Genomic DNA, 26,107 nt, shown 5'->3' with positions numbered 1-26,107 from the left:
ACACAACTGCAATGAAAAGTTTCGACAGATCATCAGGAGCTTGAAGCCACAGTATTTTCCTAAGGGATATATTTTGAAATAATAATTATTATTATTAATAATCTATTAATACATTATAGTTTTTATATATTAATATATTATATATATTATTATTATATACACACACACAAGTTAAAATAATTATATGTTCTTTAATTTAAAAAGTGCAATTTTTACTATGAATTCCCAAACCTTTTGAAAGCAACATTTTGTAATTTTTCTGTTCAAGAAAGAAAAGAGAAAATACTTTACGAATATAGACAGATGTAATGTACAGTATTCAGTAAGAATTTAAGGAAAAAGTTCCCTCCAAGAGGCAGATGAGCATAAGGCATTTCCTGTGTTGGACACAGGAGAAGCAGAAAGAAGAAACCCCTCCCAAAGCACTTGAGGAAAATATTAGGGATAATTCAAGATGTAAAGTAAATACTGAAATTTTCAACATCCCATTTTGGACTTCAAAACTATAGTGGTTTAGTGTAGAGGCCTAACTCTTGTGTTTGTGTGTGCACTTTATATATATATACACACATACATGTGTGTGTGTATGCATATGTAAGGTTTGTAAGGAGGTATGGAAAAAGTACATAAGCCCTTTGCCAGTCTAATATAAGCTACTACCTCTCCCTTGAAACTTTTTCTCTCACATCGCCATGATCATGGTTACAAGACTATTTACATACACATTAAAAAAAATCTCCCTTGGTGAACTTAAAAATTGCATCTCCAGCATTCCACTGCAATACTTAAGCCACTTAAAACCAGACAATAGAAATATGAAACTTGTGTAGTTTCAGACGTCATCTTGAATGCTATAACAACTCTTCTGTGTTCTCCTTAGTCCTAACAGACACAAGCATCAAGTTGCATGTCAACCAGGAGCCCTGGATAACAAAACAAGCTTTGACACTGGAGTGAGAGAGAGGCAGCAGCGTTGGGGTCTTGGAGTTGCAGTATAAACTGTAAGGTCCACAGGGAAATCTAAATGGTGTGTTTTTCTGTTTACCTTCAGGTGACAATGTCCAAATGCTTCAACACATCACTGAACATCTGTTACAAAAACTCCTGTCACTAAGAATAAAAATGGATGGATGAATAATGGTCAGGCTGGACCTCCTGCCTCTTGCCAGTAGTATTGAGCAGAGATTTAAAAACAGCTTGTAAGCAATATGCAGCCAATCTAGACCAATATAATCAGACCTAGAATCATCAACATTACAGATACGTCAACTTACCTCTGAATAGAGATAAGTCAGGTAGTTGCTGGCGTTTCTCAAAGAACCCCGGTTCATCAACTGAAGTCAGTAAAGGAATTTCTTGTTTCACAATCTTTTTTTCCAATTATATTCACTGACAGCACTGAATAAGTTATTTTTTCCTTCTTAAAAGCTTGCACTCTGATTTAATTGAAGAAATATGATAAAGTCTGCCCCTCTCCATATTTAAAAAAGAATGTTTCAAAATCTAATACACTGTAAAATATTTTGAATATTCCCGCTCATGTAAAACCCTACCATACGTGAAACAGATTTTTGGATACAAGTGAGTAACAAAAAACCTAATAGCAAATACATCTTAACAGATAAAGGAACGGGATTTCCGTTTTTAGTTTCATTCACTGCCATCTCTTCCTACATCTCCCTGTAAGATCGACATTTCAGCATTTTCATCAACTGCAAAAGAAGGATAACTCAAACATGCAAATAAAGATTAACATGCTGGCTATACTGGCTAGCCCATCACGAAAGGCAGAGCTTTACTTATGTTGTGCATATTGGTCTCCACCATATAAAATATGTCACTTCAGAGGGATTGGGTGGAGGGGGGGATGCTCGGTTAGATACCAGTTTCCTGATGAGAAGTCACTTTTTGGGATAAAGTACAGCTGCAAAAGCTGTGCAGTCAAGAAACCTTGCTGTATTTGTCTACTACATAATATATTTCCACATCAGCAATCACTTCTATCCAAACGGATATATCCAAATCAAATGTCATTGCAGTAAAATTGCCCTCTGATGAGGCACCCTGATAATTTAAAAAAGACAACAGCCATCCTTGCAAAGCATTCTAGTGCTACAAACTATGGTTCTTATACAGTGTTTCTTTCAGAAGAAAGACTTCCTTGAAAATTATTTAACTCCTTTCTTAAATTGAACTTTGTGCAACCCTTTCAGGTTGCTTTGAAGAAAAATGTTGAATCAATCCATATTCTAAAATGCCTTAGAAAGAAGAAAAATCCCAGCAGTAAATCCACCTAATTAAGTGGGGGTGTATCTAGCCCATAGGCTATTACTGCACCTCAGCTTAATATTTTTAAACATACTATATGTGGAACAGGCGGTAGGCTCTCCTCATTATTTCTCAAATGAAGCTGAATAGATCTAACCCAAATTACAAGAAGATAAACCAGACAACTTAAGTGACGAAAATTGTACTTCTTCCTCTGCTTTAGGGATGCTTCTGGCTCATCTGTCCTCTGATCAAGGTGAGCCTGATAAAGCTGAAAATTACACTGTGTGACTGGATTGTATGAGATTATCTTTCCCCTGAGAAGTGATTTATTTTAGTAACTCTTGATGAATAAGAAACTTTCTGCTCCAACATGCTGCTCTTCTTGTGTGGGCATGGTTCCTTATTGCTTTGAGTGAGAGATCACGTAAAAGAAACATAGAATACGAGTGGCTACGTCTTCTTTATGGTTCAAAGACAAATTTGCATTATAAGACAGACCTTCAGGGACCACAAGTTTCATAACAAGTGAAAATTATTATCATTAGTTTGTAGGTTTAACTGCAAAAGTTACTGGCGTATCTTCCACTTTTTGAGTGTGAGGAAAATCCAGTTCTGGTTTTGAGAGATCTCGCTTTGTGGAATTTGGGGTTTCTTGATCTTTAGAAGATTCCAGGAGATGTTGCATGTTAAGTTTGAAAATGAGGCGAGGATCTGGTCCAGAAAGAGATGGGCAATTGCAGCTCTCTCTTATTTTAAGAGCCTGTGAACACATAGGAAAACAAATCAAGCTCATTGAAATAAGGAAAACAAAAAAGGTTTCAGTCAGCGATTTGGCTTTCCAGTAAGGTTTGCATTTGTACACAAAGCTTAGTGAGTATAATACTGCGTCTGAGTTGTTACTGAACAACTTTTCAGCAGAAACCAAGAATTCCCAAGAAGAAATGTAGCAATATGGCAAAACAATGGGGAAAAAATGAAGAATGAAAAATGAAAATCTTTTTCTCACAGCCAGCCTCTCAAAGAATGGATACTCTAAAAGGTACAGCATAAATAAATAGGAAGTTCTCAGACTATTCTATGTGATACTTGTTGACATCAGTACCTTCTACCTTTTAATTTACATTCACATGTAAATTAAAATGACTGCTTCAAGAAAAAAAAGGGCTGTGAATAATTTACTTCATCAGGTATGTTCTATTATTGAAGTAGCTATATATAGATGATTGACTCAAAAAACAAGGGAAAAATCTCCAATAACGTAACGGACATTTAACTGTTCAGCTCAGAGATCCAGATGGTTGATCAGCGTAGTTAAGGCCCAGTTACACAAGTGATTTCATCTCCAAGAAGCATTTGAATACACAGCTTCCAAGTGTTCTGAGAAAACAATGTCTCTAGAAGGTAAAAACTTTTCTGGATAAAAAGATTAGCACTAAAAGACCAAACTTTAAATTACTCCTGCTCACTGAGTAAGTGCCATTGCTTCCATTCTACAGATTAGAAAGCAGAGGCACAAAGAAGCCAAAGAATTTCCCAGAGAATCAAAACCCATTAATGCAGGCACACTCCCCCCGATCATTCTGCCTTGTGGGCAATCTAAGAAAGGTATGACAATGGACGAATCTCATGTCTCAAAGGCACTTGGAGAAATTGATATAAAACAGTATAAAGTCACCTGTTTTAAAGGATGCTTAAGTTGGTGTTCATTGTAACGAAGCTGAAGATTTGCAAAATGAAACACCAAGAAAACACCAAGTCAAAAAATAGCCTGATATTTAGCACTAATCAATGGTCACTTTTATGCAGTATTATCTGTATCTTAGCCTCAGTTAACAGCATAAAACTATGGGCAGATTAACATCCAGCTGTATTTTTAATCCTTTAATGGGAAAATAAGTTCAAATGTATATTTTATTCCATTTCTCTTCATAACCGTGGATTCTTGAAAAGTAATGGCTAGACCTGTCCTGAGTTGTAGCCAGGTGCCCGCTGACCAGTACTAGGGCCTGTTAGTGGAAAATGTGGGTTGATTCATTTCTTCTAGACGGATTAAAGAGGAAGAAGAAAGTAACACAGTCTTCATAGCAGTCCTACCACTGCACTTAAAAAACAAAGCAGAAATTTTAATTTGCTTTATAAGCTCTAGATTTGGCTGAAATATCAAATCAAATATTCCAGTACACTTATACATATGTATTTGCCCATCATTTTGAAACAATTTGATATTCTTCCACAGAAGACACTAGGAACATCGTACTACAGCAGATTTTAAAATAGAAGAGCAGAGCTTCTTAACTCATTTCTTTGTATAAGGAGGTACCAAAACATATTTCTCCCTAACTTTACTACAGTGAACTGATAGTTTGCTGTAAGTGGCTAGAAACAAATAGAATTTAAATTTATCAACTGGTTTTGGAAAAAGACACATTCCAGGAATGTAGCAAGAGTTTCTCTAGCTGTTTCTTGCTGAAATGTAACATTCAAATTACTGGATACGCAAGTCTGGGTTAGGCATGCAAATATTCCTTGTTTAACTTCTAAAAAATACAAATAAAGCTTTCAGTATTTGTTTTTCTACAGCACGATCGTCCATGTAGTCACCAAATGTAACTGTACCGCTGAACACTTCTGCTTCAGTGACCAATTAATTTCTAAACTGACATTTATGACAAACCAAGAGTTTTCTCTTGTGCTCTTCCAGAACATAAGCTGCTGCAAGACTGCATTAATGTCAAGCAGCATTATTCAAGGTAAATGGAAATACAAAGACTTAGGCTGCATCCTGGAAAGGGCAACGTAATCCTCTTTTGAACTAATTTAGCAATTTTAAATTTCTGGTTTTCTTGGCTAGGTAGTGCCTGGCCTATTTTCATGGTTTCACTTATCTAAAATACTAAAGTCACAACAGCAAAGGTAAAAAACAATACTTCAGAGTTAACATTTTTACCCTCTGGATATCTTTGTGTTCTTGCTAGACATAAAGCTGTCCAAGGAGGTAGAAGGCATCTATTCAACACCATCAACTCACATGCCATTAAAAAGGCTACAGGTATGAGAATGGAAAGCGATGGTGACATGTCATCTCACTGTTAAAGACAACTATGATTACACACTCTAGTGAACGTAGTCTTTGTATGTATGTTCGTGACTGCTATGCAACATTCAACCCTAGTTAGAAAGTGTTCTTTTCCTGGCTCAGTTGACTGCTGCTATTTTGTTTTGTGCCAGTAGCTCCATAATGTCATTAAGATGCCAGTAACAGGCTGAGGAGCTTCCAATATAATTTTTCCTGAAAGAAAGAACAGCCCAACATGGTCAGCCATTCTGTACTTTCACAATCACTAGCAACTTCAAATCCAGTAATTTAATATTGCTCAAGTAAATTGGTTTTTGACAGTTTGGGTAAAAGGACAAGTAAAATCATTCTTAATGAGGCACATGCATATTGATATTATAAGAACATGTTTCATTGACTGTTTATACTGAAGAGTGTTCTCAATAAAGAAGACAGACAGAACTGAGACAAGGTTAACTAGCTAGAGTGAGTAGGTAGACTCACCTGGGAACTGAGAGTACTTTAATGCTGTTCTTTTCAGGTTAACCTTAAGAGAGAAGTACTGCTGTTCAGGATAAAGACCACCTGCACGCTTACTGGTTCAGGAGATCTCAAATAAAACATCAAAACTATTGCTTGTAAGTAACAAAGGTGAAGCTGTTTTTCTTATCAATACAATTGCAGTCACCTCCTGCAATGTGCTGGGAGGGGGGAAGGCATAAGAATTAGGGAGGTCTGCCTCATCCTATTGCTTTCATATAAAGCCTACCCGCAGAGACAAATATAGAAAAAAATAATTTTTAGCTCTCAGTATTAATCCTTCACCACTGTCACAGATACCAGGCTAACTGCTGCATCTCGACCCCTTACGGTCTTTTGGAGTGCATCCTACCTCTCAGGCTGTCAGCTCTCTCAGTATAAAAGCCACATCATTCTCTTGTCCGCAAACCAGGCCAGGGGTTATAGTCTCTTGTGTACTAACTGCGATTACCTCGGCAGGGCTGACTTACGCTCTGACCTTGCAATTCTGACAAAAACTAAGAAATAGCACAAGCACGTAGCGAAAAAAAGAAAAAAAAAATTAAAAAATCAGAAACACCGAGTTGCAAAATTAATTACAATTAGCAGGCATAGAGAAGACAACAGGTTCTCAGGTTCTACAAATGAAGTAGTAGTAAAAAGATGATTAAAAGAATGGATAGATTTGTTACTTGATGGAGAAGAAAAGCAACCTTTATATAATGCTAATACTTCAAATCTTCCACTGCTTCTGTTGGCACAGAAAAGGAAAATGGTGACAAAATAGTTACCAACTTTATGGGGAGGATAGAAACACAGGTCAGTATTTTTTATTCTTATTTTCCTTTAAGTTTCACATTGATAGGGCTTAATTAATATAGTCTAGTACTAGAACTATCTGAAGTAACGTTCACATCATAAGCAAAGGGCAAATATACCAACCCATTTTTTGAAAAGGAAGTGAAATAAGTGTATCTTCAATATCCCAAAAGGCAGCAGACTGAGGAATAAGCAATAACTACCCAAACAATAATAAAAATAATGAACAGCCAATGCGGATTCAACAAGAACAGATCTTGCCGAAGTAAATTAATTAACTTTTTTTTTTGACAAGTTAATTGACCTAGCAAACAAAAGACAAGCAGTAGAGGTGACATATTCCAACTTAGTATTACTCTCAAAATGATCCCGACATGACAACTCATCCCAACTCTTTCCTCAAGAAAGAGTCAGAAACTGGAGTTACAGTGAACCAAAAATGGAATCTGAGCCAACAACATCATGCCAAAAAAGCAAATGTCATGTCAAGATGAATTTTTGTGTTGCAGGCGAGGCTCAGTAGATAACCTTCTGCTTTATTCAGTATAGCTGAGGCTTCAGCTGATGTACAGTGCTCTACTTGGACAGCATAATAAGAAAAAGGTAGACAAACTGTAGCAAGTCAGAGAACATTAAAATAAAAGGTTCAAAGATGAACTAGAAGATCCTACAGCTTCTCTCTGGCACTACACTTCCACAATTTTTCTCTCCAGAACAATGGTAAGCATCCTTCCTGCTAGTACAAAATTATTTTAAGATTTCTTTTTCTGAAAATAAAATGCATAGGCCTTTACTGAGCATCTCGCCACCTTCCACGTAGGAATTCTAGATTTCAGTTTCTTATTTAGCAGTATATTCTGTTTTCCTAGTTTACAATCCAAATCTTTCCCAGTCTGAGCAGGAAATCCTTTAAAAACATGGTAAATCTTTTTAATTTCCTTTATTTCCTTTCCAGGACAGTGCCACTTTGTAACTGCTTATAGCTCTCTTATTTACTAATTCCTCAGCGTGGCTGTAGCTTCCAACTTGTTCAGAAAACCAGATGCAAGATCCTTAAAAGACAGGGAGCAAATTAATTATTATCAATTAATTATGTGAAAAGAGAATCCCTGTGACATTCCTGCTTTGATTTACATTTCCTGAAACTGTTAAGTCACCTCATTGAGACACATCATTTAATTACCTGAAGAAAAATTCTCACTTTATATGATCGCATCTTATTGTGAACTTGCTTGTGAACATCTGTGTGGCCCGAGAAGTCCAAAAACTTGTCCCTATTACTTCCAGCTACAGTAGCTGGTCTAATAATAGATATTATATTGTCCTGAAAACCATTTCAGCTTCAAAAACATCAGCATGTGAAACACAACAATATTTGTATCAGTATCTTTAATACATACCCGTCTACTTCATTCATATCTTCAGAGGCAGGGCAATTTCAACTGAAGTAATATTCAAAGTCAAGTACAATGGTAAAACCCAGCAGAGGGTTTTTTTAGGATTTAAACCCTTGTTTCTTGCTTACAATGGATCTGATACTGAGTCTAAGAAGTACAGTTTCTTCACAGAGAAATACTAGAGATATAAAAAGGCTCTTTTCAAAATCTGGTTTCTCCCCCTGGGCTCTGAATATCTAATGGCCATTAATATATGGTAAACATACTGTTGTAAAAGGCCTTAAGTATGTGAACAATGAAACAAAAAGGCACTGATATTGAACAATAACCAAGCCCCAAGATTCCTTTTAAATGCCTGAGATCCAGCTTCAAGAAGGCAGCTCTCAGATGAAGGGGAGCCAACGCTTCAGACAAGAAACCTCCAACAACACCTCTACATACTTTCTTTCATTTTTATTCCACTTTTGTAGTATTAACCTCACTTATCTAGTGAACTTCTTTAAAAACAGGAAGCCTTCAGCCCCTGCTTTCTCATCCTACTCCAAAGAATGTTTAAGTAAAAGGCGAATGAAAACATCTCCTCCTCAATTATCTTCTGGAAGAAAATTTCCTAGCCTCCACCACTCTTGGAAGTGAGAGTGGCTACAGAAAGATGAAGGTTGCTCCACCTGCTAAACTACAAGAGATAAGACAGAAATAACATGACTGCCAGTTATACACAGTTGCTCAGTTATTTAACATATTTGCTCAGTCCTGGGGTAGAAAGAACATAAGTAGTAATTTATTTCATTACCACTTTATAAACCAGTCAACTGTATGAAGATAATGGATCCTTAACCCTTTATGTTCAGTCTAACTAAAATTGAGGCTCCACAAGAAGCATCATTTTCCATTCAGCTGCTCTAATGCATTAGAAAATCCATCAAAATAGTCTCACAACCTGTTTTTGCAAAGTACGGAATTTGTGTATATTACTTTAAAATATTCAGTCTAGCCAGTCTCCAACCTCCTACCCCTGATGTTGATTTTGATTTATGCCATTATTTAGAATATTTACTGCATTCATCCTCATCAAAGGATTCATGAAAATCTTCTTTTCTCCTTTGAAATCAGCAAACACCTCAACATTTTAGTGCTCCCTTTGCCAATAAATCTTCAACCATCTTTACAGTTTGGAATTGAGAAAGACTTAAAGTGAGAGAGAGTTTAAAAAAAGAAGAGGAAAAAGAAGAAATTACCAATTGGTTATAAGAAAGGGAATTTCCAAACACAGTTTAACTTGCTGAAAAACAGTGCTGTTGTGAAGTGCTTTAACACTATCTCTTAAAAAGAAAAAACTAGGCAAAAAACAATCTATGCTATTTTTGTGTAGTTAAAAATCCCACTATTTAAAGAAATAGTAAACAAACAAAGATTACTAAGCTTGGAATAGTTCTCTGTTCTTAAGCTAGCAGCGAGTAGCACACCAAATTAAGAGAATTCCCAAGCAGCTATCCACTTGGCACTCCTCTGAGAGGAAATCTGAAAGAAAGAACAGAGAAAACACTGCCGATTGCTGGGCAATTGCGTGAATTAGCTCAAGTTCCTTGGAGTGGGGTAAAATTTGCTCCCTAATGTGACGGAACAGAGATGTGAAGAAAAAAGCAGGCTGCAAAATCTGCAGAGACCTATCATAACTAGGGCTATTAAGAAATCTTCTGCTGGGGATCTGATGTTCTTTTGAGGCACAGTTATTCGAGGTGTATTCAATCCCACATCAGTGAGAGCGACAGGATAGGATGGAGCATTCTCTATTTGATAGCCTGGGGCTAGCTACCAAAGCAAGAGAAGTCAAGACAGGTTAGGGATCCAACTTAAAAACTGGCTTCCAAAATGGCAAAAAAAGAGAAAAGAATGGATGAGAACTGTGACACTGTCACATCCACACCAGGAAGGCCATTCAAAAGCAAAAATACAACACTTCAATCAGAAATGAAAAAAAAACCTACAATATAATTACGTTTTACACCTGTGCTATCTTAATTTTTCCTCATTTAATAAAACCTTTAAGGTTGAGAGCTTTGCAACAGAAATTTTCTGTAAGGATAAAGTGAAAGATAAGCACGATGCTAAAGGAGTAGATTGTGAATCAATACCAAAGTAGCTTGTGAATCAATACCAAACTAATTCTGGCAACCTTCCTAAGAAAAAAAGACACACTTCCTTCAACTCTGCTCACCTCTGGGATAAGCCGGTCTAAGTGCTCTGCTCTATTTTCATGAGAAGGGTGTGTGGAGAGCCACTCTGGTAACTTGGGCTGCCCTTGAATGGTTTCTGCTAATTCCATTTGTTGCCAAAATACACTGCTTGCTCGTACATCCACACAAGCCTGAAAACAAAAAGGAAATGTATACGCCACTATATTTTTAAAGTAATACAATACACATTCTAATGATATTGAATTTGACAGCTTGTTTCTTTCTGGTATGGCCCTACATCTTGGGTATTACAAAGCAGTCAGCACCTACAGAGCAACTACATTCTTTTCATGGATTGTATTATTCCCTTAGATGACTTTAAAACTACAAATGCAGTTTCAATCCCAGAATCAAAGTTAATTTTAAAAACTCTTCCTTGAAGAAATATTAATAGTTATTAAAAAAAAGTTTTCCTTATGAAATATTAACACTAGATGGTGCTGCTTTCATAGTTATCTAACACTTACCTAGCTCTATTGCACTTAGCTAGAAGTGAAAGAGCTGTTTTAGTTTCTTTAATTTAGAATTAAAATCCACAGGGACAAAAAAAAAAGTGACTGAAAAAACAAAATCATGAAACAAATGCTGAGTAGTTTCTGACCAAATTTTTGTCTTACTTTAGCAAAGCTGCATTCTTTTTATGGCTGTATTTAGAGTAAATCTTTAAATACTAGAACAACATTGATACACTTCATAACTACCAGCAATCACAGAAAATATAATCACAATATCAAAAAGTTCTTAAGTTTTACTGTATTTTTATGAGAACAGATATTCTAGATCAGAATATTTTAGGCACACTACAATATAGCAAAGCATTCCTCAGAACTTCTCACAATAGATGAAAACAAAGCGAAAAAAAATATGAAGGGCAATTTATATCTTTACATACAATTAAATATATGCTACCTACAGAAGTTCACTATTTGGCATTCTCCTCTTTATAGATATGTAGCTTTTTCTTCTAATAGTAATAAACTACACAGAAAGTATCCTGTGCAGTTAATAATGCACAACTTTACAAACTTCAATTTTATTACATACAATTTAGCCAGAATGGTTTTGTTTTTGCCTACAAACTGTTTTATTTCCCATTACTTCTTTAATCTACATATCCTCAAATATCTGGGAACCCTCCCACACACAGTTTACTTCTGTATGAAGTGTGAAACTCCCTCTGATTATAAGAGAAACTGAAAAGTGTCTGGTAAATTGCTAAGAAAACAAACCAGTTGTAGTTACCTTCGCTGCAAACTGAAGTCCCACTTTATCAGCTTCAGCCTCCAATGTTCTGCTGTACGGTCTATCAAATATAAACTGCAAAAAAGCACATCAAAGCTCTATTTCTTGGTTTTGAATGTATACAAAGCTAGAGCATTGTAGCTATTTTTCTAACCTTCTCATAAGAAATGGTGTTTGTCTATCATGTTCACATTGCATGTGATCAGTATTAATTTTCTTAATGTAATCTTTAATTCCACTATATGTAACTCATATAGCCAGTCTCACAGCATTCTGCAGCAACCAAAGGGTCAATGCCAACTTTAAACTAGAATTTTTTCACTTCGCTTTTATTGGCATTAAGATTTTTGTACGTATGCAAAAATTGGCATTAAGATTTTTTGCTATATGTAAAAAATTCCAGTGGCTCCCTTAAACTTTTAGGATGATTGTCTTTAAACCTGGTATGATCTATTTGGTATGGTAAACAGCCCACAGTATGGAATGTAGCCATAAACATTTTCGTGCAGAAATCATTCCGTTGTCATGATTATCCCCCAACACAAGTTACAAATTGCCCTTGAGAAATCAAACTGGAAGACATAAATCTGACCAAATCCTCTCCCTTTTTTCTAGGGTGTGACATTGTATTAACAAACACTAACACACAGTGGTAGTTTTCTCAAATGGTTATTTAGTCATATAACTCAGGATCTTCTGGCATATATAATTCATGTAGATTTGGGCAGCCTTGCCCTAGTATATCAGGTTATAGTAAATGCAAATCAGGACTTGTTAACAACAGCCTGCTCCTACAGAGATAAGGAACAAGTCACAACATTCTGGTCTGGGCATCGATTAGGAAATATCAGCTGAAGAATGGGGATGTGCAAGGTTAGTAAAGAGAAAGAGGTTTTATCAGCTCTTTACCTGGTTAAAGAAACATGTCCTCCTTATACGTTCGGGGGGCGGGGGAAGGAAAAAATGGATAGAAATGAAGAGCACTGAAAGAAGTGGTCCGATCCCTTAAGTACACAAAGATATCTAACTTTTTGCTTCTTTCTAAGTAGTACTGATAGTTTTTCTTTACTAGGTCAAAAATAAAAGCCAACCAAAGCTGATCCTCTACAGGTTTTTTCAAGCCAAATACACTGGTTTATAAGTAAGCATAGATGAGGTCACTTTCTAAATTCTTAATTTCCTTACAGACCTTAAACATGGCAATTATAAATTTATTTTTATAATCCTCTGAAGATAAAGTCATTATTTGAAGTGGAATATGTATTTCTGTTGTCTTGAAAAGTGTTCTGGGTCTACTGGAGTGCATATATTCACTAACTGGCAAAGATAGCCCTGGCTAGTCTGTCATATATTCCTGAAGCACCATTTCTCAGTTAGCCAGATAAACTATTTGTTTAATTATTAAAAATTTCTCAGACAGGGAAATGAAACTAGTTACAGGCAACAGGGCTACCCAAAGCACTAACTGGAACAGAGGCTTACACAAACAGGCAGTTTTCTATTTCTTCAGTTACAACCACTTGTGGGTTTCTTCTCTGGCAAGTTTACAATAATTTTAAATAAGAAGTGGTAGCATCCCTCTCAAAAAAGATTTGCAGAAGTTTAAGAACTAGGAAATCAATGGTCTGAATGTATGTGTCTTAATAGACCGTGTAGAAAGAAAGATCTGGGACAGCAAGAGGATGGTAATGAAAAGATCAGCATTTAAACTCTTATCCCTTAAATAGTTCTATTTGCATTTACAGTTAAGCAGTACAGTATGACTATTTTTTACCTGTATCCCAATACTGCCAGCAAAAACATGGCTGTATTTTTAAAAATAAACACAACACTAATGCAATCTCTAGTTCAGGACCTACCCATGCTGCAGACTGCTGAAGTAAGGATGGCATCTGAAGAAACTATCACCCTATAATTGCTGTTATTTCCTTTATTCTTCCTCTATGTATCTGCTACTGGCCAGTCACAGACAAGTCACGAGCCCAAACAGACTCTGATGTGATTCCATATAGCAATTTTTATGCTAGATAAAGCTTATGACCAAATAGGGTTCCAGATTTGTTATGTTCTGATCATTACCAAAATTTCATTAACATACAAGAGACTTAAATGCATCCTCTGCAATTTTTGAGAATTCTATGTGTTTCTTCTTCAGATCTAAAATTAAAACTGTAAGATAATCTGAATCTCTTGAGAAAACTTGGTCTCTCTCTCACAGTGTGCTTCTAGCCAATGAAATCTCAGCAGTGGTCACATAAAAGGGTCTTGTGGCATCTAACGTACAATACTACTCATCTGCTACTGAAAAAAATCTTTTGTGAATGTGCTGGAATGAAAACTTAGATCTTCAAAATCTGATGTAAAATCCTTGTCAGAAATTAGACATAATAAAGACGACAGATTTGATTTTTCAAATTGATTACCACAGCTGTCTGTGTATGTTAAAGAAAAGGAAGTTCCAGGTAAGTTGACTATCCAAAATCACCAGTTTCCACATGAAATACAAATCATGTATTTGTATTGGTGTGAGGTAGACAAAAAAGGGAACATGAAGTACTGTATCTGTACATACTAGTGTGCAGGACATGAGTAAAACTCAAGAGTCATACTTTGTGCTATTCCAAGAATAATTCCGAGGCTTGCATTCCCATATAAAATAACTACTGCTGTAAAAGCAAAGCGAACATGTTTCAGTTCAGAAATACATGACTAAAGAACAACCATGAATGAATCCCATAAGAGAACTTAGTAATTTCTTAAGGCAAGCAAACCCACTAGCTTTGGAGAAAAAAGCAGAACTGGAGCTAACATGCCAAAAGGCCTACAAAGGGTCACTGGAAACTACTTAGAGTCAATAATAAAAAATAAACAATAGTTAGTAGGTAAAAAAGTTAAGCCTCTGAGGACATAAAAGAAAAACAAATACTGAAACAGAAGCAAGTACTGCAATGTGGCTTAAATAACCCCTTCATAGAGTGGGATGCTAAAACTTTAAAAAGTAAAATACAGTTATGGAAGAAGAGGAAAAGAAACATCCTGAGAAAACGTGCAGAAAGATTCATTTTCACGTAAGCACAATAGGCAAATGTTGAGACACTGCACTCCTGGGTGACTAACAGAAACAAAAATTTCTATTCAGTATCTTTTGTATATGGGATGAAAACTTTGCCAGGATTAATCACTTATTTACTCTGCATTACATGTGGATATGTTTAATGTTACTGAAGATGAGTTTGATCAGAGTTTTAAACCAGGACATTACTGTAAAATATCTCATATATGATAGATCTTTCCTATAGCACACGAGGACTACGAGCTTAAACCCAGATTCCATTTGCAATCTAAAGCACAACTCTAATCCACGATACCAAAATATCAGTTGCAGTTAGCCTAGAAGAGGAGAAAAGATGCTGACAGGGAGTTAAATCTTGCTGTCTAAATTACGAGCAGTCTCAGGATTGATTCACACTTTGCTTTTTCCAAATTCAGCTCTTCAAAATGCTGGCTAGCATTCATCAATGTATTGGTTTCTTAGCTACTTGTACAAATATGCAAGCTCTTTAGACATAATTTATGTTCAGAATCCACACATCTACCCATTAGCATAAGAACTACCAAAACAGATTGGTTATGTTTAATTTTATGTTTTTGAGGAACTGGAGGAAATCTCAGGAAAAGCATCAAGAGAAGTCAAAGAAACCAAAGAGCTCTTTCACTTAAATTCAGATTTAAGTTTTATGATGTAAGCAAAATTTCTTTAAAAAAAACCCTTTTTTTATAAAGAAATGGATCAGTAACTGTCTGGAGGCAGAGAGTAAATTAGACTGCTGAAGAAAAACGGCACCACAAAGCCTCTGAATTTTACTTTATTGGAATATACGCTGTCTGAAAAGATTATTTCAGTAAATTTTATTATAGCATGGCTTATACTTTAAAAGAGTGTATAGATTCTCAATTTTCTCATCTTGGAAACCATTCTTACCACTAACAATGTATCTAAAGAATTCCATATATTTTATTTGGTTTAGAAACAATTTAACAACTACTCAAAATAAAAACATGGCATTTCAACATATACAACTTTAAAGGGTGAGCTATATTTCAAAAAGACAATCATCTAACTTAATTGGCAAGCAGGTACTCGGAGCTGTTCAGCTAAATCCAGTCATTTAGGGAAATCTAAAGTTCTTCAAGATGACAAATGAAAATATATATCAACTAAAGCAGGTGCAGATTTATAAAAATATATTTCATTCAAAAACATACTCAAATATTAATTTTTGCTTATAATATTTCTCCTCTTGCTTTTTTCCCCCAAACATACTATTTAATGGTACTATCTCCCCAAGATGAAAAATGTTTTTCCATGGAACTCAGGAAGAATAATACAAAACGTCAGTCTTACCTCCTGCAACTTGCTCTGAATCCACTGGCCAACAACTGCCAAACTATCACGGGGACAGATGGCCCAAATCATAGTGAGAAAGACGAGTGATAGAAAATCCAAGAAATGAACCAGGCTGGCTTTCTCTGCCTGCAAACAGAAATTGTCCCGTTTTCATTCCTTATTGTCTGACGTTTCTTTAGAACATAACAGAATTTGGAAACATTGTAAAAATCACTAATTTTTTTTCTATGCAGCCACAGGAACAGGGCAAACACGAGCTCGCCTGCTTGCACAAAAAAATCCAGTTGGATACAAGGTACATTTAGTCTAGAATCCACACCAACTGCATAAATACAGCTGGAACAAATACATTTTGGCTATCTCCCAATTTGAGAGATTCAAAGCTTCAGATAAGATGACGGCAGCACGTAGGCAGAGTGCTTTAGTAAAAAGGCCATGGAAGACCTCAGTTGGAATGAAAAAAAGTCTATAGAAAGACCTAGAAGACTGTTCTTTACATCAGTTTGAGAAGAGATAGACATCATTTAGACAGGAACACTAATGGGATAAGGGAACACTAGGCATAATATATTTATTCTTTATTTTCTATTGCATTCCTTTAATTTCAGAAACTAAGAGAACCTGAAGAAAGAAACTGAAATTCTTCTGCTTTTCAGAGCTCTATTTGACATGCAGCAAATTGATCTGAGCACTTACAAGCCAGATCATGCAATACTTTTCTCTATGCCAGTTGGGTGACACAGGTTCCATACAAACACGGCAAGTTCTTTTTATTATTAGAATTTTTTTTTTTAGAAGTTTAACAAGTTAGTTGGCTGAAGTGAGCCCAAGAAACTATGATGTAAACTGTTGCTTATCCAAAATCACATAATATGCAGTAATATCCTGTATTTCCACTGCCTTTAAAATGTATTTACCCATTTCCAGATTAGCTTTGCAATTTTAGCAGGTTCTTTATGTTTACAAGCTTCTCATTATGCTTTCTCAAACTGAAGGATAAGTAATGAATACAATTTTTTAAAACGACATGCACAGAAAGAAATCAATTTGGAAGCAAAGAAACACTTTCTAGCAAATCATGCCAATCTAGAACAGTATGAGCCATATTTCCACGCCATCCTCTTTTTTCATAGTTGTACCTACAAAGTACAACAAAATTAATACATCCATTCTGTTCAAATGGCAAAGAACTACCAATTTCAACACATCCACTTCAGGATATGGAAAAATTAAGTCTGTGAAAGCAATCATCTGTAAATGCAGAATCAAGCTCCAGCCATTCTGGAGTTTGGCACTCTAAAACTGTGTCCTAATGTGAGAAAAATATCATGTATTTTAGAATAATTTATTGAAGTGTACCCACTTCTGTAGATATTAACGAGTCGAGGAGTAACAAACTGAGTTGCTGAGTGCCTCTAGTTCCTTATGTCTGCTCTATAGGAGGAGAGGCGTCTCCAGACCAAATGGAGATTGTTCTAAATGATTGTTAATAGTGAGCCATAATCCATCCATACAGTTATGGAAAAAGCACTGGCAGTCTTTGTGCTAACACTGACTACTACAGGACTTCTGACAGTTATTAAGTACTACATGAGTAATAAGGATATACTGTATCAGAATACTCTCATTTCAAACTCAATTTTTCATTAATTACAAAGAGTCACACTAAAACTTTGTTTGACAGTGATAGGAAAAATCTTAATTAAAGTAATTAGAATTCATTTAAGAATTTTAGACATCTTGCTTTAAATACTTACTGCATGTTCCAGCACAGCGTGAGCTATTTCATGTCCCAAAATGAAAGACAGCTGATGAATATCAGAAACTGCATTTAGCAATCCAGTGAAAACAAACACTTGGCCATTCTGTAAACAAAAAGAGAGCGAAAATTAAGCAGACAACACATAAATAAAATGCTGTTTCAATATTACTAATAATTTTTGTATTGGGTTCAACTTACTGGAAGCACAAAAGCATTTACACCTGGTTCGTCTACCACATGGATAACCCACTTGAGCGCCGAGACCTGTGGGATGTCCTTATTGCTTTCAGATAAATGACCAACAACTCTCTCCACAACCTGATAGCGTGCATCTGTCTCAGGTAACATTTTACTTTTGAATTCCTCCATCCACTGAAATAAAAAAATTCATTGATTGCCATGCAGAACAGTAAATGACTAATCAGTAAACTAATTTAGCGGCTACACACACCCTAGTTAAATCTAAGTTTTAATACATTTTTCTTTCATATAGCCAGAGCCAATACATTAGTTTCAGGCTTTCAGACCCACAAGTTAAGGATTAATAAACTTAAAAGGATGTAAACTGACCACAGATCAAAAATAAGATAGTATGAACTTGGTTCTACAGCTTCCTGTATCTGGCATTTTCCTAATACACAGTTAAGCTTGGCATCACAATTTGGCAAACCTTTCTGTAACTTCCTGAATTTCCAATTGAATTTATAATTTTTCTATATCTGTATATTTCTGTTGTAATTTGTAAGGTGGACAAATTTATACAAAAGATGTAATTTGAATATATCCTTGTACTTCTTTTGCTACGTTCTTATCTCACATTCTCCATCAGATGGAATACAGTGGCATTTCTATATGGCTGGATTATCAAGTTTCACTGACTTCAGAACAAAAAAATCATGGAACTCAAAGTTACAGAAATTATTGCAATGGACAGTTTAAAAGAAAGCAATTAAAGAAAAATGAGCTGATCCAGTGAAAAAAAAGAAGTAGAACTGAATGCAGGTGGAGAGTACTACCTTAAAAAGTGACAGCTTAGAAGAGAGGACCTGAAACAAGTGCCAAAGAATGCTCAAATCACCACAGAAAATGAGACAGATCTGAGCATATACCAATTATCTATGCTGTTATTGCTTCTACCAGATTTGTAATATAACTTCTTGTTATATTACAATAACACAGTTAGAAATGTTTGCTACATATATATAAGGTGTTCTTTAACCATCACGTGTCTCCGAATGGTTTGCTGATGGAAAGGGAACTCTTAAAAGGATAGGGACAAGAGGAGGGGGTTACTGATGAGTGTGCTCTGCAGGGTTCTGATCATGAAATTCAAAACTGATCAGGACACCACTAGGTTTGTTTGCCCATCTCATTAACTGGACTACCTCATCACTAAAAAAAACATTAACAATTTTAGAGTATTCTGAATTTTTAAAAAAATCTTACCATATCATATTCCATCCGTGACAGTTCCCTAAAATGCTCTTTTCCAAACACCAACAGTCGAGCGCGCCCAGTGATGGGTGTCTCCTCCAAGTGAGTAAAATAAAACACGACAAATAAAACTCCTAAGCTACTAACACCCAGGAGTATCTTCCATTTATTTTTCCTTGCACTTTCTTTAAAAAGTTCCCGTTTATTAGGAGGAAGTGCCTTCCACCAATTTCTTATACTCCTGTAAGATACAAAGTATCAACTTAGGACATAGTTGAAAAGGAATTTGTTAGTGTCTGCCCTTGCTGTATTCTGTATTACAGTCTCACCTCATGTAAGAGCTTATGGAAAGTTATACTCTAATTGGCTTCTACTCCACTCCATTTCTTCCCTCCCACAGAAGAAGAAATGCCCCTTAGTGTCTTGGTTCATCTCCCTCTACCACACGTAAATGAGAATGAGAAGAGCAAAAGATGTATCTAACACCTCTGATAATGGAAACAACTTCTTGTTGAGCAAACTATCAGTCTAGGCCCCAGTCGTACAAAATTTTGCACAGATATTAAAATGAAAACACTACAAACACACTTACCATTCTCCACAAACTCATGCACACATCTTTGCATAATGGGGTCTTACACTGAGAGAGGAAGTAAGATAGTATTTTACCTGCCAAGAATGATAGCAAATAATTTCTGAGCTGGCTTAACAATAATCCAGAAAAGAGGAACTGGTGCAGCCTGAAATGATGGCGATGTGCGAAAAGACCTGGTGCTCTGAATGTTCCAAGCAGAAAAATGATGTGGGAGTTGTCCTATAGAAGTGATCTGGAAGGATGTGATCTTCTCCCCCAATGGCCGAGAAGACTGGAAGCAAAACCTTCCCGAACTGTGGTGTGCACTGTTGTATACTTCTGTATTTGGGACATTCAAAAGACACCTCAGTCTTTTACCGATGAAGTTTCTGTAGGAGTCAGAGCTTCCAGTCAAAAAACAGTTTCTAGTATTTCCACTTAAATCCAGCCTTTGGCATCTATCTCGTGTACAACCGACTTGAGTTTGGCAATATCCTGCATAAGACCTATAGAGATTATTGCACTTCCCCTGCTGGGTCAAAGAAGCCAAATGAAAGAAAATACAGTTCCTGCCCGGCAACTTTAGACCACAGGTGATATTCATAACTTCTTTGGTTGGTTGCCCTGAAACAAAGAAAAAAATATTAGAGAGGTATTAATAAAACCACCATGAAACTCTGAAACATTACTTAATTTCTTCTGAAGAGATACCATGTATTTGTTTGCCAACAGTTGCATTGCACAAAACGAAGTCACAATTACAACTGCACCCTGTTGCAGTTTTAAGGTACCAATCTGCTTTCAACTGTGAAAAAGTCAATATCTTGTCTACCACTCCGATTAAAACAAAGTGTGATTTTTTTCTTTCACTTTTATTACCACCAGACCAGAATGACTGCAGGTCCCTTATGGAAGACATGTGTGCATCATCACCTTTCTGTGCTGGGCTCCTTGCCACAGGCGCCATTCATACATACTGAGGAAAAACGGGACCTATTGAGCATTTTGCTAATATTTTACTCTTGAACGCAGTGTGCTTATCTGCTGCACTCGGCCTAGAACCAAAACGACTCCACACAGCGAAACCAAGTGTCTCCCAGCCGGTAGCCTCTTACTCACGGGCAGGGAAACGCCTTCCCGCTGGGCAGGCCTCGGCACCCGCCCACCCCCGGCCCGAGGGGTCCCGCGGCGGTCATTTTCACCCGCTGGCTCTAAAAGCGGCCTCCGCTCCCCTCCCGCCCCGCCGCTCCTCTGAGAGGAACCGCACCGCCGGCTCCACCCGCCCTTTCCTTGTCCTCCCCTTTCTGCAGCGGCCTGACGCCCCGAGCCGCCCTTGGGCGCTGACCTCGGCTGCCGGCCCTCAGCGGCGGGCATCCCGCATGCGAGCAACCCCCCAACCTCGGTGCTGGCGACTATCGTGATATGGGCAAACGTGAGGATAGGGGGGCGGGGGAAGAGGGAAACGTGTCACTCTGCGGCGCCCGCCCGGGGCGGGGGGAAGGGGCAGCTGCGGCCGGCGCCACAACTGGAATCTGCTCCGGGAAAGACTTCCTCCACCGGGCTCCCCTACTCACCACCGCGGGAGGCGGAGGAGGAGGGGTCAGACCGGGCCGACGCGGAGACGCGGCCGCTGCCGGGCCGAGGCGGAGGGCGGGAGGCGGGAGGGGCCCGGCACCGCCCCAGCGGCAGCCTCGGCTGCGCGCCCCTTCCCTCAGGCGGCGGCCTCCGCCCCCCCGGCCTCTCGCGCCCCCTCGCCGCCGCCGTTGCGGAGGCTCCGCCCCCCGCCTCGAGCCCCAGCGCGCGGGGTGAAGGCGGCGGCCGAGTGGCCCCGAGCCGCCATTTTGTGGCAGGCACGGCGGCGTCGGCTGGGCTGTGGAGGGAGGCGCAGGGCCAGGCTGCTGCCGTCCGTTCTCCTGTGTTGCCTTTCCCCTGGCTTTACCCACGGTGTTGCTGTAAAGCCTGTGCCTCACCTCACGGCTGGCGTAGGTCCTGATTACTGTGTCACTCGTCCTGGCTGTTAAGAGGTCCCAAGCCAGACCTTTAGGCCCCTTCAGCTTTCAGAGCTCATGGGTGTTATGCCCTGGGCTTGCTTGTTGGTTTTGGAGACCTGAAGTCTTGAAGGGCTTCCTGCTACTAGAGAGAGTTGGTGACGCTTCTATGGAAGGGAGCAGTCGGCTCTATTGTGACAATGGTAGGTGGGGAGATGATGTTTGGCTTCTCCCAAATCCAAGAAAATGGCAAGCTGCTAACATAATATGTAACTTTTGGCCTACTCATCTGGCTGACGGAAGTGCATCTCAAATGATGTGATGTGAAAACAGGTTATTTGGTGAATGGAAGGGTGAGGCTGGGACGTGTGGCAATGAGAGGGCAGCCCAGGCTTCGTACAACCCCTGGGGATTTGTAAACAAAGGCCCTCTCATTGTGAAAGGCAAAGAAACACAGATCTTTGCCTTCAGCAGTCACATACTCTGTGTATGACCACAGTCAAGTATTGTTCAGTGTTTGCAGGGATATTCATTAGTCCATCCCTCTTTATTACCGAGGCCCTCTCCTGTGACAGTTCTTAAGCACTGATGTCTGCTGCCAAGGAAAATACATACTGACCAGATCTTGGAGTGGCAGGCCAAGAAGCAACCTTATGTAGTGATAGGTAGAAAATCTGTTTTCAGTAGACACAATTCCTTTAAGACCTGCCCAGCCTCCATTATCATAAGGGGCATGAAGAGTAAAATCTGTCAGTCAATTAGCACGGCATTAATTTTTGTGACTGTCAGCTCCAATCACAAAAACAACTGAGCTATAGTAGCAGAAAAGCACTTTGTCTAACCTAAGGCCTGTGTGTGTCCCAGCTGTCAAGAAATAAAGAACTGAGATGGAAGCTCTCGTGAATGTCTCCTGGTGCTTAATGTCCTTATTTCTTAGACTTCATATTTGCCTGCTTTTCTTGTCGTCTTTACCTAGAATTCTCCATTCCTAAGCCAAGCATGAAGGCTTTCTCCCATTTGTTCTGTGGAGCAAATTTCATTCTTCCACCTCACAGAGTCTCCACTTTATTTTAAGTCAGCTGAAAATGGTTTTTTTTCTTTGCATATTTCTTTTTACTATTATTTGTTTCTCCAATTGCATTATTTAACTCTGTCTGCATAGAGGGTATAGGAGCTATTCCTGCATTCCTGACTTGCCTAAATTCCTGTTAAACTCAATGGATGTTTTGGGTGTACAAGGACAGGGCTAAAAATTGTATTCTACATTCTGCACTTCTAAAGTCTCCCCAAGTAGCATCACTTATAATTAAAACTTCGAAGCAGACAAGCAGCAAATACAGCACAGGTAATTATAGGATCTCTCTATCAGATACCAACACTAAATGTCTCTCTATATGAAAATCTAGTAAACAGTTGAGCAATTGGATAGTTATAAAGCGGGTTTTTTCTCTAAATAGATACACAGTTAAAAAAACATGCTAACTAGTCATTTATACCATGGCTCCTCTTGAATTTTAATGACTATATATATAGAGAACTCTTTTTTTTTCTGCAGAAATAGGAGAGGAAGTTCTGTGCTTTAGAGAGATAGGTTAAGACTCGTTTTGTAGCTGAGATTTTGCTTTCTAGCCTCATCTCTTCTTCAAAAAAAGACTGTAATTCACGTTTCTGAAGAAGACCAGAAGGCAAGCTTTCATGCCTTAAGCCTGCATAAGACCCACTTAGAGGTCTTAAGTGATGTATAGGTTTTCTGATGAACCCTAGCATGGCACTGAATTTCATTGCTGAAAAACTGATCTGTAGAGTGAGTTCAGATCGTGAAGCATTTTCACAACTGTCTTTTTTTGTTTCAAAGATGAAATGCATATGAGACACCTGTGAACTCTGTACACGGTAGGATGGAGCTCACAGAGTCATTTATCATTACCTGTCCCCAAATCTTTGCTTCAAGTTGCTGTGGAGGAAACCACTTAATATCAAAACCCCTTGACTGACGAGATATGAGCTTATCAAAGCTTTTAATCTCCAGATACACTGTACAAATACAAATACACTATGCAATAATCCTTAGCACAATTAACCAATTAACACTTTTAACAGGTAGAATTTTCCTGTGTAGATGTGTCCATTAGTATTTGTGTATCTCTCTATATAGGTAGTTGTACTGAACTGAATGAGACTTTGTATTTGTATGAAATTATTCACACAAGCAAATGTCAAATCCAATAAAAGTAATGAAAAACAGTTTAACTGTAAATATAAAAGAAAATATTTTCCCGTATATTCAGGTGGAAACAATTTGGTACTAAAGTCTCCCTGCTACCAATTTTGACATCACAATTAAAAAGTTGTCAGTTAAAATGTACAGTCTTCAGCGTCAAATGAAAAACTTATTATAAAATAATATTTGGCTTTTATATAAATCCAAGCAAAAACTAAGCTTTCATTGATGGTTTTGTCATTCAAGTTTCAGTGTAATTCACTTCTGCTCATTAGTGTTGGGCTAAAATCTTGGCAGAAACAATGCACTCCGTCAGCCTTCTGCAAGTCAGAAATTGGATTTAATGCCACTTAGCCTGTTTGGCCAGTTGAAATCCCAGGAGTTCACATGCAGTTAAAAGACTAGGCAACACTTTTCATAAATATCAAGGTTTTTCCAAATGTTGTTCACTAGAATATCCTGTCTTGATCCACTGTGAGTGTATTCTGTTGTGTATTAACTGTCCCTTGTCCTCCCTTGCCCCACTGACATACCAGTTAGTAGATGCTATTTAAGAATTTGTTAATAGATAATAACTATTTCTGCTGATTATCTATGTTGTTGATGTAAAAAAAAAAAGTAGATTCAAAATCCAGAAGATGAAATTACTCAGCCAAACAGAAGTTTACTGCAAAACTGTTCGTCTCAAAGTTGTTATAAAATTCATACAGTCCTTTCTTTCCAAAACATGTGTGAAGAGGTGGTGTAAGGAGTGGTCTTTTCTTTGCTATTTTACAGTATTTTAATGACAGACTCTCAGTAAAAGCCACAAAAGACTATTGGATCCCTTTCTACTAAGGAATTGATTTTGATATTCCAGATGTCTGGTTTGTTAGTGCCATTTATTCAGCACTGGCATTCCTGGGCATCGCTTAGTGCTGCCAGTTTTACGTTGACTTGCGCTAGTCTTGTGTACCCTGCTGGCCCAGCATGCTGGTCAACCCAGAGTTAAGTGCATTAGCTATTTTTCTTCTCTGGGATAAGATAAATATAGACAAGATACTGGGAGTTAAGGAACCAAATGTACAAACATTCAGATTAAATACATTTTAGGAACTTCTGATTTTGAGGGTCTTAAAATGAAGTAATGAAAATGAACTCCAGCATTATGTATTGCTTCCAGCTTGCCGGATCTGACAACCATTGCACTTTAGAGGGCAACTTGGATGCTTAGTAGTTGCAAAACTGGCAGAAATTCTGAGAATCTATCCCTTAATAATTTTTATTCTCCTAGCTTCTAATTCTTGCACATAATTTGTAAACTGCTTTTAAAGCAGCTGACCTGCATAAAAACATAAGTGAAAATAGCAAATATCACAGAATTCTTCTACTAGCTCTCTAAAATGCAAAATTTATTTGGAGAGACTAAAAAAGGGAGCATTAATTAACTTTCTATACTCGAGATTCTGCTTAAGTCCTTCAGCAGAATTGAGACAGTTATAAAGCTATCTTATTTCCAACAACAGAAAAGAGCACATGAAGATGGAAAGAAAAAAGGAGAACTCAGCAGACCTGTGCTAAAAATGAGTGTGTCTGCACGGCACAGTGCAGTGGCTACAGCATAGCCACATCCAATTACTTTCTAGTTGTTCCACTTAGCTTTTTTGGGTGCAGCCAGACTAGCAAAAATGCCGAGATTTCTCATTTCAAGCCTTACAAGGACAGACACTTATTTAAAAAAAAAACAGCTGAAAAAGGTTGGGTGCATATGCCACCAGTACTGTTGGGCCCCCATATAAAAATCGCAGTGGAAAATTAGAAATGCATTCTCATTCAGTCTTTCATTTAGATAATACAAAGTCTCCCTAATTGTTTCTGTGGCACTCGATTTGTGCTGGAGTAGGACTGAAAGAGTGTTATCCTGTGGGGAATAGGGATCGTCATGAAAATGAGATGTGAATCTTGTCAGGCTGCCTGGCGTGTATGAAATTTTAACTAGATAAATCCTGATACAAGGGATTTTGTTAGAACTGCTGAATAATAATTGTAAAAGTTCTGGAAGTTGATTTTTCCTGCTCTGATAGCAATTATAATGACTCAAGATTAATTTTAGCATTAAAAAAAGAGGTAATTGCAGTACTTAAAACCCTGAGGCAAATCAGTGGAAACGCTTTGGAAAGGATAATTATACCTGCACGAGG

General features: G+C 37.7%; 1 protein-coding gene across 3 annotated transcripts; it reads right to left on the bottom strand.

Annotated features, from left to right (window-relative positions):
- Window positions 1-171: 171 nt before the first annotated feature.
- On the bottom strand, window positions 172-21,393 carry OMA1 (OMA1 zinc metallopeptidase). 3 transcript variants are annotated; one of them, XM_075155684.1, is made up of 9 exons: window positions 21,293-21,393; window positions 19,814-20,342; window positions 19,157-19,385; window positions 17,909-18,082; window positions 17,706-17,813; window positions 15,946-16,074; window positions 11,541-11,615; window positions 10,280-10,429; window positions 172-3,031 (listed from the first exon to the last, which is right to left on the bottom strand). In XM_075155684.1, exons 2-9 carry the CDS (start codon window positions 20,320-20,322, stop codon window positions 2,813-2,815), a joined length of 1,593 nt encoding a protein of 530 aa, XP_075011785.1. In that variant the 5' UTR covers window positions 20,323-20,342; window positions 21,293-21,393; the 3' UTR covers window positions 172-2,812. The 3 variants fall into 3 exon arrangements, with proteins under 3 accessions (XP_075011785.1, XP_075011786.1, XP_075011787.1); XM_075155685.1 differs by lacking the exon at window positions 21,293-21,393 and adding an exon at window positions 21,064-21,146; XM_075155686.1 differs by lacking the exon at window positions 21,293-21,393 and adding an exon at window positions 20,838-20,983.
- Between the last annotated feature and the right edge of the window lie 4,714 nt (window positions 21,394-26,107).

The sequence above is a fragment of the Calonectris borealis genome, chromosome 8 (assembly GCF_964195595.1).
Source record: "Calonectris borealis chromosome 8, bCalBor7.hap1.2, whole genome shotgun sequence".
Lineage (NCBI taxonomy): Eukaryota > Metazoa > Chordata > Aves > Procellariiformes > Procellariidae > Calonectris > Calonectris borealis.
Note: the sequence above shows the minus strand (reverse complement) of the source record. Positions and strands in the feature narration are given on the sequence as shown.